This window comes from Phyllobates terribilis, unplaced genomic scaffold (genome assembly GCF_046119375.1).
Source record: "Phyllobates terribilis strain yellow unplaced genomic scaffold, ASM4611937v1 Scaffold_7__3_contigs__length_470593459, whole genome shotgun sequence".
NCBI classification, from domain to species: domain Eukaryota; kingdom Metazoa; phylum Chordata; class Amphibia; order Anura; family Dendrobatidae; genus Phyllobates; species Phyllobates terribilis.
Genome location: NW_027362767.1, coordinates 427,146,557 through 427,162,819, shown reverse-complemented (window position 1 = coordinate 427,162,819; position 16,263 = coordinate 427,146,557). Strand labels below are relative to the sequence as shown.

The window sequence follows — 16,263 nt, the reverse complement described above, 5'->3', positions numbered from 1 at the left end:
TGTACATACATTATATATGTGCTCTATGTAACATGTCACACATCGTACATATCACTGTACATACATTATATATGTGCTCTATGTAACATGTCACACACATCGTACATATCACTGTACATACATTATATATGTGCTCTATGTAACATGTCACACATCGTACATATCACTGTACATACATTATATATGTGCTCTATGTAACATGTCACACATCGTACATATCACTGTACATACATTATATATGTGCTCTATGTAACATGTCACACATTGTACATATCACTGTACATACATTATATATGTGCTCTATGTAACATGTCACACATCACGCATCGTACATATCACTGTACATACATTATATATGTGCACTATGTAACATGTCACACATCGTACATATCACTGTACATACATTATATATGTGCTCTATGTAACATGTCACACATCGTACATATCACTGTACATACATTATATATGTGCTCTATGTAACATGTCACACATTGTACATATCACTGTACATACATTATATATGTGCTCTATGTAACATGTCACACATCACGCATCGTACATATCACTGTACATACATTATATATGTGCACTATGTAACATGTCACACATCGTACATATCACTGTACATACATTATATATGTGCCCTATGTAACATGTCACACATCGTACATATCACTGTACATACATTATATATGTGCCCTATGTAACTTGTCCCTGTGTTGTCTGCAGGTTTCCATATTGTGCAGGTGATGTACGGCTGTGAGCGGAGAGATGACGGCTCCATCACTGGATATGAGCAGCACGGATATGACGGGAGAGAGTTTATGGCTCTGGACACACAGACATGGACATATGTCCCCACCATGGCGCAGGCGCAGATCACCACACAGAGATGGAACAGTCCGGAGGAACAAGTGGGGGAGAGAAACAAGAATTATCTGGAGAATATCTGTATCGAGTGGCTGCAGAAATATGTGGAGAACGGGAAGGAAGATCTGGAGAGGAGAGGTGAGCGCTCAGCACCGCAGCCCCGCCGTCTGCTGCCGGGACAGGTCCGCTCTGGGGGGCGGCACCTATAGAGGGCGACACTAGAGGGGAGGGGCGGTACCTATACAGGGGGGGAGGCACGTATAGAGGGCAGCACTTGGATGAGGGGCGGCACCTATAGAGGGCGCTGCCTCATACCGGAGGGGACAAGGGGGGGGAGAGGTTTAGAGGTGGCCTTGCAGTAGGAGATATCTGGCCAATCAGCACTTCCCCATCAGACTGATCTGAGCTCTCATTGGTCAGACATGTGAGGAGAGAGCGGCAGGGCGGGGCCTGCTGTGTGATGAGACCTCACGGTCCGGCCGTCAGTCTCCTCCAGCGCAGTGTGAGGTCTCTGGTGTCGCTATCACCGGATCTGTAGCTGCAAAGTCCTAGGGAAAGAGATAAACAATAATCTGTGTCCTCCCTCAGTGATCGCAGTTATCACCATGGCCGCTCTGTGTCCTGGTAATTCCCACATAGTGACAGCCAGCGGCGTCGCTAGAGTGAAAGATCGGGGGCTGCGGCCAGACTGCAGAGGGGGCGACAGCGAGTCAGGAGAAAGTTACTCCGTACACTGCCCTGATCCCTGCCTGCGATTACCTCGCTGTGGCCTGGGGGAGAGGAGGAGGAGTGCGCCGGACAGTGCAGCGTCTAGTGTCAGCTCAGGAGGGAGTGACCTGCCCAACGTCACAGCTCGGATATAGGGCAGATATAGGAGGAGAGTGTATAGATTAGTCTGCTTTTCTGTGTATATGAGTGTGTGTATATGTATATAATATATTATATTATATATTATATGTGTGCAGCTCAGTAAAATAGAATATCATCAAAAAGTTTATTTCAATTCTTCAATACAATAAGTGAAACATATGTTATATAGTCATTACAGATAGGAAGCCTTTGCAGGTGCTTTTTGTTAATTATTGTTATTTCCTGAGATAATGACTTTTGTGTTTTCATTGGCTGTAATCCATAATCATCAACATTAACAGAAATAAACACGTGAAATAGATCACTCTGTGTGTAATGACTCTATATAATAGATCCCTCTGTGTGTAATGACTCTATATAATAGATCCCTTTGTGTGTAATGACTCTATATAATAGATCCCTCTGTGTGTAATGACTCTATATAATAGATCACTCTGTGTGTAATGACTCTATATAATAGATCCCTCTGTGTGTAATGACTCTATATAATAGATCCCTCTGTGTGTAATGACTCTATATAATAGATCCCTCTGTGTGTAATGACTCTATATAATAGATCCCTCTGTGTGTAGTGACTCTATATAATAGATCACTCTGTGTGTAATGACTCTATATAATAGATCCCGCTGTGTGTAATGACTATATAATAGATCCCTCTGTGTGTAATGACTCTATATAATAGATCCCTCTGTGTCTAATGACTCTATATAATAGATCCCTCTGTGTGTAATGACTCTATATAATAGATCCCTCTGTGTGTAATGACTCTATATAATAGATCGCTCTGTGTGTAATGACTATAATAGATCCCTCTGTGTGTAATGACTATATATAATAGACCCCTCTGTGTGTAGTGACTCTATATAATAGATCCTTCTGTGTGTAGTGACTCTATCTAATAGATCCCTCTGTGTGTAGTGACTGTATATAATAGATCCTTCTGTGTGTAGTGACTCTATATAATAGATCCCTCTGTGTGTAGTGACTCTATATAATAGATCCCTCTGTGTGTAGTGACTATATAATAGATCCCTCTGTGTGTAGTGACTCTATATAATAGATCCCTCTGTGTGTAATGACTCTATATAATAGATCCCTCTGTGTGTAATGACTCTATATAATAGATCCCTCTGTGTGTAATGACTCTATATAATAGATCCCTCTGTGTGTGTAATGACTCTATATAATAGATCGCTCTGTGTGTAATGACTCTATATAATAGATCCCTCTGTGTGTAATGACTCTATATAATAGATCCCTCTGTGTGTAATGACTCTATATAATAGATCCCTCTGTGTGTAATGACTCTATATAATAGATCGCTCTGTGTGTAATGACTCTATATAATAGATCCCTCTGTGTGTAGTGACTCTATATAATAGATCCTTCTGTGTGTAGTGACTCTATATAATAGATCCCTCTGTGTGTAGTGACTCTATATAATAGATCCCTCTGTGTGTAATGACTCTATATAATAGATCCCTCTGTGTGTAATGACTATATAATAGATCCCTCTGTGTGTAATGACTATGTAATAGATCCCTCTGTGTGTAATGACTCTATATAATAGATCCCTCTGTGTGTAATGACTCTATATAATAGATCCCTCTGTGTGTAGTGACTCTATATAATAGATCCCTCTGTGTGTAATGACTCTATATAATAGATCCCTCTGTGTGTAATGACTATATAATAGATCCCTCTGTGTGTAATGACTATGTAATAGATCCCTCTGTGTGTAATGACTCTATATAATAGATCCCTCTGCGTGTAATGACTCTATATAATAGATCACTCTGTGTGTAATGACTCTATATAATAGATCCCTCTGTGTGTAGTGACTCTATATAATAGATCCCTCTGTGTGTAATGACTCTATATAATAGATCACTCTGTGTGTAATGACTATATAATAGATCCCTCTGTGTGTAATGACTCTATATAATAGATCCCTCTGTGTGTAATGACTCTATATAATAGATCCCTCTGTGTGTAATGACTCTATATAATAGATCCCTCTGTGTGTAGTGACTCTATATAATAGATCACTCTGTGTGTAATGACTCTACAGTCATGGCCAAAAGTATTGAGAATGAGACAAATAGTAATTTTTCCAAAGTTTACTGCTTCATTTTTTGTAATGGCAATTTGCATATACTTCTGAATGTCAAAGAGTGATCAGCTTAACAGCAATTACTGTACTTGCAAAGTCAATATTTGCCCAGAAAATGAACTTTAACCCCCAAAACACATTTCAACATCATTGCAGTCCTGCCTTAAAAGGAGCAGCTAACATCGTTTTAGTGATTGATCCATTAACACAGGTGTGGGTGTTGATGAGGACAGGGCTGGCGATCAGTCAGTCATGATTAAGTAAGAATGACATCACTGGACACTTTAAAAGGAGGCTGGTTCTTGGTATCATTGTTTCTCTTCAGTTAACCATGGTTATCTCTAAAGAAACACGTGCAGCCATCATTGCACTGCACAAAAATGGCCTAACAGGGAAGAGTATCGCCGCTACAAAGATTGCACCTCAGTCAACAATCTATCGCATCATCAAGAACTTCAAGGAGAGAGCTTCCATTGTTGTCAAAAAGGCTCCAGGGCGCCCAAGAAAGACCAGCAAGCGCCAGGACCGTATCTTAAAACTGTTTCAGCTGCGGGATCGGAGTACCAGCAGTGCCGAGCTTGCTCAGGAATGGCAGCAGGCTGGTGTGAGTGCTTCTGCACGCACTGTGAGGCGGAGACTCTTTGAGCAAGGGCTGGTTTCAAGGAGGGCAGCAAAGAAGCCACTTCTCTCCAGAAAAAACATCAGGGACCGACTGATATTCTGCAAAAGGTACAGGGAGTGGACTGCTGAGGACTGAGGCAAAGTCATTTTCTCTGATGAATCCCCTTTTCGATTGTTTGGGACATCTGGAAAACAGCTTATTCGGAGAAGAAGAGGTGAGCGCTACCACCAGTCTTGTCTCATGCCAACTGTAAAGCATCCTGAAACCATTCATGTGTGGGGTTGCTTCTCAGCCAAGGGAATCGGCTCACTCACAGTCTTGCCTAAAAACACAGCCATGAATAAAGAATGGTACCAGAATGTCCTCCAAGAGCAACTTCTCCCAACCGTCCAAGAGCAGTTTGGCACCCAACAATGCCTTTTCCAGCATGATGGAGCACCTTGCCATAAAGCAAAGGTGATAACAAAATGGCTCATGGAACAAAACATAGAGATTTTGGGTCCATGGCCTGGAAACTCCCCAGATCTTAATCCCATTGAGAACTTGTGGTCAATCATCAAGAGACGGGTGGACAAACAAAAACCAACAAATTCTGGCAAAATGCAAGCATTGATTATGCAAGAATGGACTGCTATCAGTCAGGATTTGGTCCAAAAGTTGATTGAGAGCATGCCAGGGAGAATTACAGGGGTCTTGAAGAAGAAGGGGCAACACTGCAAATATTGACTTGCTGCATTAACTCATTCTAACTGTCAATATAACCTATTGGTACTCATAATATGATTGCAATTATATTTCTGTATGTGATATAAACATCAGACAAATACTAACAAAAACCAGAGGCCAGCAGATCATGTGAAAATATAATTTTGGTGTCATTCTCAAAACTTTTGGCCATGACTGTATATAATAGATCCCGCTGTGTGTAATGACTATATAATAGATCCCTCTGTGTGTAATGACTCTATATAATAGATCCCTCTGTGTCTAATGACTCTATATAATAGATCCCTCTGTGTGTAATGACTCTATATAATAGATCCCTCTGTGTGTAATGACTCTATATAATAGATCGCTCTGTGTGTAATGACTCTATAATAGATCCCTCTGTGTGTAATGACTATATATAATAGACCCCTCTGTGTGTAGTGACTCTATATAATAGATCCTTCTGTGTGTAGTGACTCTATCTAATAGATCCCTCTGTGTGTAGTGACTCTATATAATAGATCCTTCTGTGTGTAGTGACTCTATATAATAGATCCCTCTGTGTGTAGTGACTCTATATAATAGATCCCTCTGTGTGTAGTGACTATATAATAGATCCCTCTGTGTGTAGTGACTCTATATAATAGATCCCTCTGTGTGTAATGACTCTATATAATAGATCCCTCTGTGTGTAATGACTCTATATAATAGATCCCTCTGTGTGTAATGACTCTATATAATAGATCCCTCTGTGTGTAATGACTCTATATAATAGATCCCTCTGTGTGTGTAATGACTCTATATAATAGATCGCTCTGTGTGTAATGACTCTATATAATAGATCCCTCTGTGTGTAATGACTCTATATAATAGATCCCTCTGTGTGTAATGACTCTATATAATAGATCCCTCTGTGTGTAATGACTCTATATAATAGATCCCTCTGTGTGTAATGACTCTATATAATAGATCGCTCTGTGTGTAATGACTCTATATAATAGATCCCTCTGTGTGTAGTGACTCTATATAATAGATCCTTCTGTGTGTAGTGACTCTATATAATAGATCCCTCTGTGTGTAGTGACTCTATATAATAGATCCCTCTGTGTGTAATGACTCTATATAATAGATCCCTCTGTGTGTAATGACTATATAATAGATCCCTCTGTGTGTAATGACTATGTAATAGATCCCTCTGTGTGTAATGACTCTATATAATAGATCCCTCTGTGTGTAATGACTCTATATAATAGATCCCTCTGTGTGTAATGACTCTATATAATAGATCCCTCTGTGTGTAATGACTATATAATAGATCCCTCTGTGTGTAATGACTCTATATAATAGATCCCTCTGTGTGTAATGACTCTATATAATAGATCCCTCTGTGTGTGTAATGACTCTATATAATAGATCGCTCTGTGTGTAATGACTCTATATAATAGATCCCTCTGTGTGTAATGACTCTATATAATAGATCCCTCTGTGTGTAATGACTCTATATAATAGATCCCTCTGTGTGTAGTGACTCTATAATAGATCCCTCTGTGTGTAGTGACTATATAATAGATCCCTCTGTGTGTAGTGACTATATAATAGATCCCTCTGTGTGTAGTGACTATATAATAGATCCCTCTGTGTGTAGTGACTATATAATAGATCCCTCTGTGTGTAGTGACTCTATATAATAGATCCCTCTGTGTGTAGTGACTCTATATAATAGATCCCTCTGTGTGTAATGACTCTATATAATAGATCCCTCTGTGTGTAATGACTCTATATAATAGAGCCCTCTGTGTGTAGTGACTCTATAATAGATCCCTCTGTGTAGTGACTCTATATAATAGATCCCTCTGTGTGTAGTGACTCTATATAATAGATCCCTCTGTGTGTAGTGACTCTATATAATAGATCCCTCTGTGTGTAGTGACTCTATATAATAGATCCCTCTGTGTGTAGTGACTCTATATAATATATCCCTCTGTGTGTAGTGACTCTATATAATAGATCCCTCTGTGTGTAATGACTCTATATAATAGATCCCTCTGTGTGTAATGACTCTATATAATAGATCCCTCTGTGTGTAATGACTCTATATAATAGATCCCTCTGTGTGTAATGACTCTATATAATAGATCCCTCTGTGTGTAAGGACTCTATATAATAGATCCCTCTGTGTGTAAGGACTCTATATAATAGATCCCTCTGTGTGTAAGGACTCTATATAATAGATCCCTCTGTGTGTAAGGACTCTATATAATAGATTCCTCTGTGTGTAAGGACTCTATATAATAGATCCCTCTGTGTGTAAGGACTCTATATAATAGATCCCTCTGTGTGTAAGGACTCTATATAATAGATCCCTCTGTGTGTAATGACTCTATATAATAGATCCCTCTGTGTGTAATGACTATATAATAGATCCCTCTGTGTGTAATGAAACTATATAATAGATCCCTCTGTGTGTAAGGACTCTATATAATAGATCCCTCTGTGTGTAATGACTCTATATAATATAGGAGTTTCACTTTTTGTATTGAAGAACTGAAATAAAGTAACTTTTTGATGATATTATAATTTAGTGAGATGCACCTGTACATGAATACTGCAGGGTTGGAGGGCATGGGTGACCTGACCCTTTAACCCCTTAACAACATTTGACGTACTAATACGCGTCTGTGCCCTGGGACTTAAGAGCCAGACCCGTATTAGTACGTCATGGCGATCGCGCGCGCACACAGGCTGTGCGGGCGTGATCGCCGCCGGTTGTCAGCTGTTTGTCACAGCTGACACCCGATACTATGTGCAGGGAGCGATCCTGCACTGCTCCCAGCACATTAACCCCCGCGATGCTGCGATCAAAGTCGATCGCAGCATTGCGGTGGCAAGGGGAGGTGATCGCAGATACTCACCTCCTCTTCCGGCTTCCAGAGCTGTCTGCAAAGGCTTCCCGGGTGTTGCCATGACGACCTGATGTCGTCATGACAACATCCGGGTCACCAGACAGCAGGAAGATTGTTTGGACATGCGCAGTGCATCTCCAAACAGTCTTCTCCTTGTCCAGCGATGACAGCCTGCATGACACAGGGATGGTGCTCCATTCCTGTGCCATGCAGGCGATCAGAAAAAAAAAGTGAAAGTCCCAGAGTGGGACAAAGTACTAAAGTATAAAAACTTTCAGAAAGTGGGAAAAAAAAAAAAAATATTGCAAAAATATTTAAAAAAAAAATAAAAAAAAGAATCCACCAAAAATAAAAATATAATGTACCCATCAATAAATATTATTATAAAAAAAAAACAATAAAAGTACACATTTGGTATCGCCGCGTCCGGAACAACCTGACCTATAAAACTGTCCCACTAGTTAACCCCTTCAGTGAACACGGTAAAAAAAAAAAAAAAAGCAAAAAACAATGCTTTATCACCATACCGCCAAACAAAAAATGGAATAACACGCGATCAAAAAGACAAATATAAATAAAAATGGTACCGCTGAAAACGTCATCTTGTCCCGCAAAAAACAAGCTGCCATACAGCTCCATCAGCCGAAAAATAAAAAAGTTATAGCTCTCAAAATAAAGCTATGCTAAAAAATATTTTTTTCTATAAAATTGCTTTTATTATGTAAAAGTGCAAAACATAGAAAAACGATATAAATGTGGTACCGCTGTAAACGTACTGACCCGAAGAATAAAGCTACCTTATCAATTTTACCACACGCGGAACAGAATAAGAAAAAAAAAAAAAAAAACAATTCCTGAATTGTTGGTTTTTGTTTATTCTGCCTCCCAAAAATCGACATAGAAAGCGATCAAAAAATGTCATGTGCCTGAAAATGGCACCAATAACAACGTCAACTCATCCCGCAAAAAACGAGCCGTCACATGACTGTCTGCCAAAATCTGGAAAAATTATAGCTCTCAAAATATGGCGATGCAAAAACTAGATTTTACAAAAAATGCGTCTTTTAGTGTGTGACAGCTGTCAGTCATAAAAACCCCATATGATTCTGGTATTGCTGTAATCACACCGACTCGAAGAATAAAGTCGTCTAATCACTTATACCGCACGAGGAACGGCGTCAAAAATAAACTCTTGGGTTAGGATTGGGCTAGGGTTAGGGCTGGGTTTGGGGTTAGGGCTGGGTTTGGGGTTAGGGTTGTGCTAGGGTTAGGGTTGTGCTAGGGTTAGGGTTGTGCTAGGGTTAGGGTTGTGCTAGGGTTAGGGCTGGGGTTGGGGTTAGGGTTGTGATGGGGTTGGGATTTTTTTCAAAAGTAAGAAAAAAAGATGACGATATGGCGACTAGTGTTGAGCGCAAGTGCTCGTTACTTGAGTTTGCATCAGGTGCTCTGGTATGCATTGAGTATCGTGGGTATTTGAGTGACATGCTCGAGTCTCTGCCCATATGCTTCGCGGCCAAAAAAACTTTACAGGGATTGCCTGCCATGCACGAGCGATCCCCGCATGTTTTTTTTGGGGTGTCTAATTACCATGAAACATGCGGAGCAGGGACTCGAGCATGTCCCTCGAGCACACGCTGTACATGGTGCATACCTGAGTACCCAATGCTAACTCAAGTAGCGAGCACTTGCGCTCAAGACTAATGACAACTTATTCAATATGATGACCTAATGTAAACAAATTCTGTGTCGTACCTCTGGGTTCAAAATGTTCACTATACACCTTAATAAAACCCTTGAGGGGTATAGTTTCCAAAATGGGGTCATTTAGGCACATCACGGGCTCTCCAAACGCGACATGGTGTCCGCTAACAAATTGATTGGAAAATTGGCTCAAATTGTTAGCGGACGCCATGTTGCATTTGGAGAGCCCCTGCGTGCCCAAACATTGGAGCTCCCCCACAAGTGACCCCATTTTGGAAACTAGACCCCCCAAGGCACCTATCTAGATGCATAGTGAGCACTTGGAACCCCCAGGTGCTTCACAAATTGATTCATAAAAATGAAAAAGTGGTGTTTTTTTTTCACTTTTTCATTTTTACGAATCAATTTGTGAAGCACCTGGGAGTTCCAAGTGCTCACTATGCATCTAGATAGGTGCCTTGGGGGGTCTAGTTTCCAAAATGGGGTCACTTGTGGGGGAGCTCCACTGTTTAGGCACATCAGGGGCTCTCCAAACGCAACATGGTGTCCGCTAACAATTTGAGCCGACAATTTGTTAGCGGATACCATGTTGCATTTGGAGAGCCCCTGCGTGCCCAAACATTGGAGCTCCCCCACAAGTGACCCCATTTTGGAAACTAGACCCCCCAAGGCACCTATCTAGATGCATAGTGAGCACTTGGAACCCCCAGGTGCTTCACAAATTGATTCATAAAAATGAAAAAGTGGTGTTTTTTTCACTTTTTCATTTTTACGAATCAATTTGTGAAGCACCTGGGAGTTCCAAGTGCTCACTATGCATCTAGATAGGTGCCTTGGGGGGTCTAGTTTCCAAAATGGGGTCACTTGTGGGGGAGCTCCACTGTTTAGGCACATCAGGGGCTCTCCAAACGCAACATGGTGTCCGCTAACAATTTGAGCCGACAATTTGTTAGCGGATACCATGTTGCATTTGGAGAGTCCCTGTGTGCCCAAACATTGGAGCTCCCCCACAAGTGACCCCATTTTGGAAACTAGACCCCCCAAGGCACCTATCTAGATGCATAGTGAGCACTTGGAACCCCCAGGTGCTTCACAAATTGATTCATAAAAATGAAAAAGTGTTTTTTTTTTCACTTTTTCATTTTTACGAATCAATTTGTGAAGCACCTGGGGGTTCCATGTGCTCACTATGCATCTAGATAGGTGCCTTGGGGGGTCTAGTTTCCAAAATGGGGTCACTTGTGGGGGAGCTCCACTGTGTAGGCACATCAGTGGCTCTCCAAACACAACATGGCGTCCGGTAATTATTCAAGCAAATTTTACAATCAAAAAGTCAAATGGCGCTCCTTCCCTTCCGAGCCCTGCCGTGCGCCCAAACAGTGTTTTTTCCCCACATATTGGGTATCTGCGTGCCCAGGGGAAATTGCACAACAAATTTTGGGGTCCATTTTTTCTTGTTACCCCTGTGAAAATAAAAAAAATTGGGTCTAAAGTAACATTTTTGTGAAAAAAGTTAAATGTTCATTTTTTTCTTCCACATTCCAAAAATTCCTGTGAAGCACCTGAAGGGTTAATAAAGTTCTTGAATGTGGTTTTGAGCACCTTGAGGGGTGCAGTTTTTAGAATGGTGTCACTTCTGGGTATTTTCTGTCATAAAGACCCCTCAAAGTGACTTCAAATGTGATGTGGTCCCTAAAAAAATGGTTTTGTAAATTTTGTTGGAAAAATGAGAAATCGCTGGTCAACTTTTAACCCTTATAGCTCCCTAACAAAAAAAAAAATTTTGTTCCAAAATTGTGCTGATGTAAAGTAGACATGTGGGAAATGTTATTTATTAACTCTTTTGTGTGACATATCTCTCTGATTTAAGGGCATAAAAATTCAAATTTTGAAAATTGCAAAATTTTCAAAATTTTCGCCAAATTTACATTTTTTTCACAAATAAACACAAGTGATATCGAAGAAATTTTAACACAATCATGAAGTACAATATGTCACGAAAAAACAGTCTCAGAATCAGTGGGATCCGTTGAAGCGTTCCAGAGTAATTACCTCATAAAGTGACAGTGGTCAGAATTGTAAAAATTGGCCTGGTCATTAACGTGCAAACCACCCTCGGAGCTTAAGTGGTTAATGCCCTGTGCAAGTACCCTAGAAAATAGTGCCCAGATTTTGCCCCCTAGAAAGTAATAATGTCCCCTGTGTGCCACTTTGACAGTCACAATACCCTAACTGCCCCTATAACAATAGGTGTCCACTTAACATTAAGAATGTCCCATGAGGCTTCTCCTGTACAGCGCCCCTCTACACAATGTCAACACAACTCCCTTGTACACAGTATGATGTCCCCACAGCTCCCCTATAGACAGTATAATGTCCCAAAAACTATGATACCTTCACAATAGACTCCACACTGTATAATCCCTGACAGAAGTTATTTCGCTTATCCATGTTATGTAAATAAAAGCTTATAACTAGTGTTGAGCGAGCACTAAAATGCTCGGGTGCTCGAAGCTCGGGCCGAGCTCGCCGTGATACTCGGGTGCTCGACCCGAGCAACGAGCCCAATGTTAGTCTATGGTAGACTCGAGCATTTTTGCAGCGGCTCCCCCGGCAGTCTTTTAAAAGCCTAACAAGTGGCCAAAACGATAGTGACAGTGCTCAAATGACATGGGGACAGCATGGGGATCGCCCCAGGAAGCATTTCTGACCCCCAGGTCACTGCTGTCAACAACGTGGTCAGAGGTATTAAGCCACTTTTACAGGCTCACAATAAAACGTTCAAAAACAAAAGTGAAAGTGCTTTCCTGTGAAATATGTTAAGGATAGTGTTGAGCGATACCTTCCGATATCAGGAAATATCGTATCGGATTGGATCGGACCGATACCCAAAAAGTATCGGATATCGCTGATTCCGATACAGGAAACCAATGCAAGTCAATGGGACACAAATATCGGAATGAAAATAAACCCTTTCTATCCTTGTAGGTTAATTCTACATGAAGGAAAACAACTAAGAATAATGTAGAATGTATTACGCGAAAAGCCGGCAATTCAGCAGCGGCATACACCGGTACCCGACAATTTACAACAGAAAGAATAGAGCATCATACATAGATTAGATAGATAGAAACATGTCAGTCACATATATATGAAGTACAGTGATAGTGTTGCTTACTGTACTTGTCATTTAGTGTAAAGGATTTATTTAAAAATATAATAGTGTTTTCATGCACCGTCTCTTTAAAAAAGCCGGCCGGCAATTCAGCATCTGTACCCGACAATTTAGAATAGAAGGAATAGAGAATCATACATAGATTAGATAGATAGAAACATGTCAGTCACATATATATGAAGTACAGTGACAGTGTTGATTACTGTACTTGTCATTTAGTGTTAAAATAAAGGATTTATTTTAAAAAAAATTGGCGTGGGGTTCCCCTAAATTTTAGTCTCTAGCGGAGGTTAATCAGACGGCTGGGGCAGATGTTTGAAGCCTGGGAAGGGGGTAATACCCACGGAGCTTCCCAGGCTACTAATATGAGCCCCCAGCTGAATACCTAGCCTTTACTAGCTATTAAAATGGGGGGACCCCCTCAAAAAAATGACGTGGGGTCCCCCCTAATTTAATAGCTAGCAAAGGCTAGGCAGACAGCTGGGGGCTGATATTAATAGCCCAGGAAGGGTGCCATGAATATTGGCCCCCTCCCAGACTAGAAACACCAGCTGTCAGCCGCCCCAGAAATGGACCATCCATAGGATGCGCCAATTCTGGCACTTAGCCTCGCTCTTCCCACTGCCCTGGTGCGGTGGCAGTGGGGTAATAGGGCTGGGGTTGATGTCAGCTTATAATGCCAGCTGACATCAAGCCCAGGTTAGTAATGGAGAGGCGTCTATAAGACACCCCCATTACTAACCCCATTGTCAAAGTTAAAAAAAAAACACAAACACCCAGAATAAAGTCCTTTAATTGAAATAAACACACAATTCTTTATTGTTCTAAATTAAACTCTACTTACCATCACGCCCATTCCAGCTGAAGCCAACGATCTCCTGCAATAAAAGAAAAATAATAAAGCAACCTCATCCTTACCTTTCCATGGTTCCCACGACAGCTTCAGCTCTGCTACATCGAGATGACAGGCTGGACCGCAGCAGAACGCTGCCATCCAGCCTGTCATCCCGCAGACACTGAGAAGCGCAGGCTTGCTTGCGCTCCTCAGTGTCTCTCTGTGACGGCATCCAGATGAGCCGAGTTCATGTCCAATGAACTCAGCTCACCTCATGCACGTCACTGACAGCGTGGGAAAATTTTCCTGCACTCAGCGCTTCAGCGTGAGAATTTTCCCATGCTGTCAGTGACGTGCATGAGGTGAGCTGAGTTCATTGGACATGACCTGACCTCATTCACGTCACTAACAGCGTGGGAAAATTCTCACGCTGAAGCGCTGAGTGCAGGAGAATTTTCCCACGCTGTCAGTGACGTGCATGAGGTGAGCTGAGTTCATTGGACATGACCTCGGCTCATCTTTATGCCGTCACAGAGAGACACTGAGGAGCGCAAGCATGCCTGCGCTTCTCAGTGTCTGCGGGATGACGGGCTGGATGGCAGCCGGACACAACAATATAGGGAAGCCCTTTTTTTCTTTATTATTTCATGAATTTCATGAAATAATGGAAAAAAAAAATACGTGGGGCTTCTCCCTATTTGTGTGTCCAGCCAGGTACCACTAGGCAGCTGGGGGATGGAATCTGCAGCTCAGGGAGGCCCAAGCTTTCTGCCCCACCCCCCCGGTGCAAATTGCAGTCCGCAGCCACCCCGGAAAATGGCGCGTTCATAGAAGCTGGATGCTGTACCTGGCTGGCATACAAAAATATGGCAAAGCCCACGTCAAAATTTTTGGGAAAAATTAATTAAAAAATAAATAATAATTTAGGGACTGCATCTTTATTAACTCCTCAAATGTCATTTAGTGTTAAAATAAAGGATTTATTTAAAAAAAAATTGGCGTGGGATCCCCCATAATTTTAGGCTCTAGCGGAGGTTAAGCAGACGGCTGGGGCAGATGTTTGAAGCCTGGGAAGTGGGTAATACCCACGGAGCTTCCCAGACTACTAATATCAGCCCCCAGCTGAATACCTAGCCTTTACTAGCTATTAAAATGGGGGACCCCCCCAAAAAAATGACGTGGGGTACCCCCTATTTAATAGCTAGCAAAGGCTAGGCAGACAGCTGGGGGCTAATATTAATAGCCCAGGAAGGGTGCCATGAATATTGGCCCCCTCCCAAGCTAGAAACACCAGCCGTCAGCCGCCCCAGAAATGGCGCATCCATAGGATGCGCCAACTCTGGCACTTAGCCTCGCTCTTCCACGCTGCCCTGGTGCGGTGGCAGGGGGTATTAGTGGTGGGGTTCATGTCAGCGCCAGCTGCCATGAAGCCCAGGTTAGTAATGATGGGCGTCTATAAGACACCCCCATTACTAACCTACAAAGTGTTAAAAAGAAAAAACACACACTACACCCAGAAAAAAATAATTTATTTGAAATAAAACACACCATTTTATTTAATTCTTAGTTTACTAAAAAAAATAGTTACCTGTCCACGTTCCTGCGCTGATCTCCCATGCACAGCTGTCACATCTGGAGATGGTGACAGCTGTGCATGGCTGCTGTAAGCTCACGCTGCCGGGAACACGTCCGCTCCCGGCAGCGGGAGCCACTGACTGAGGTCACCGGAGTGCATTCAGTCAGCACAGCTCCGGAGACCTCCTTTACGGCACTGCTGTACTGTGGGAATTTCTCACGATACAGCAGGGCCGTAAAGGAGCTGACCGGAGCAGCGCTGCCTGAACTCCGGCGAACCCGCTTATGCAATGACGGGGCTGCTTTACGGCCCCGGCATTCTAGCGGCGGCAGCGGTTCAGAGCGGTCACATTCTATGTGGCTGCTCTAAACTGGAGATCATCGTGGGACACTCGTGGACTACTACGGAGGGGTAAGGATAAGGTTGTGGTTTATTATTTTATATTTTATTACAGGAGATCGATGGCTTCGGGGAATTAGGTGTCTAGGTGAGTATAGGTGTAGTTTTTTATTTTTTACTTTATTTTAGGTGGCGATCGGCAGGGACAGGTAATGTATAAACTAATTTATTTTAGGCAACCACTGGCCACCAATGACATGTATTTAAAATTTATTGGGGACACAGTAGGGCAATTTATATAGCAGGATCAGGCTGATGGGAACTACTGCTCCCATCGAGCTGATACTGCTGGCACGAGTGGACCGGGGACAGACATAGGCCGATGGGAGTAGTAGTGTCACATCGGCCTATGTCTGCCTGCACGCACACACCCGCAGACATCGCACAGACACCGCACACACTCGCAGACATCGCACAGACACCGCACACATCGCACAGACACCGCGCACACCCGCACACATCGCACAGACACCGCAGACATCGCACACACT

General features: G+C 42.2%; 1 protein-coding gene across 4 annotated transcripts in view; it reads left to right on the top strand.

Moving 5' to 3' along the window:
* Window positions 1-16,263, top strand: part of LOC141155194 (class I histocompatibility antigen, F10 alpha chain-like) — a 213,090-nt gene that overhangs the window by 178,726 nt on the left and 18,101 nt on the right. For all 4 annotated transcript variants that reach the window (XM_073641925.1, XM_073641926.1, XM_073641924.1 and 1 more), the window contains exon 3: window positions 730-1,008. In XM_073641925.1, the coding sequence (XP_073498026.1) occupies window positions 730-1,008 (279 nt within the window). The remainder of the gene's footprint in view (window positions 1-729; window positions 1,009-16,263) is intronic.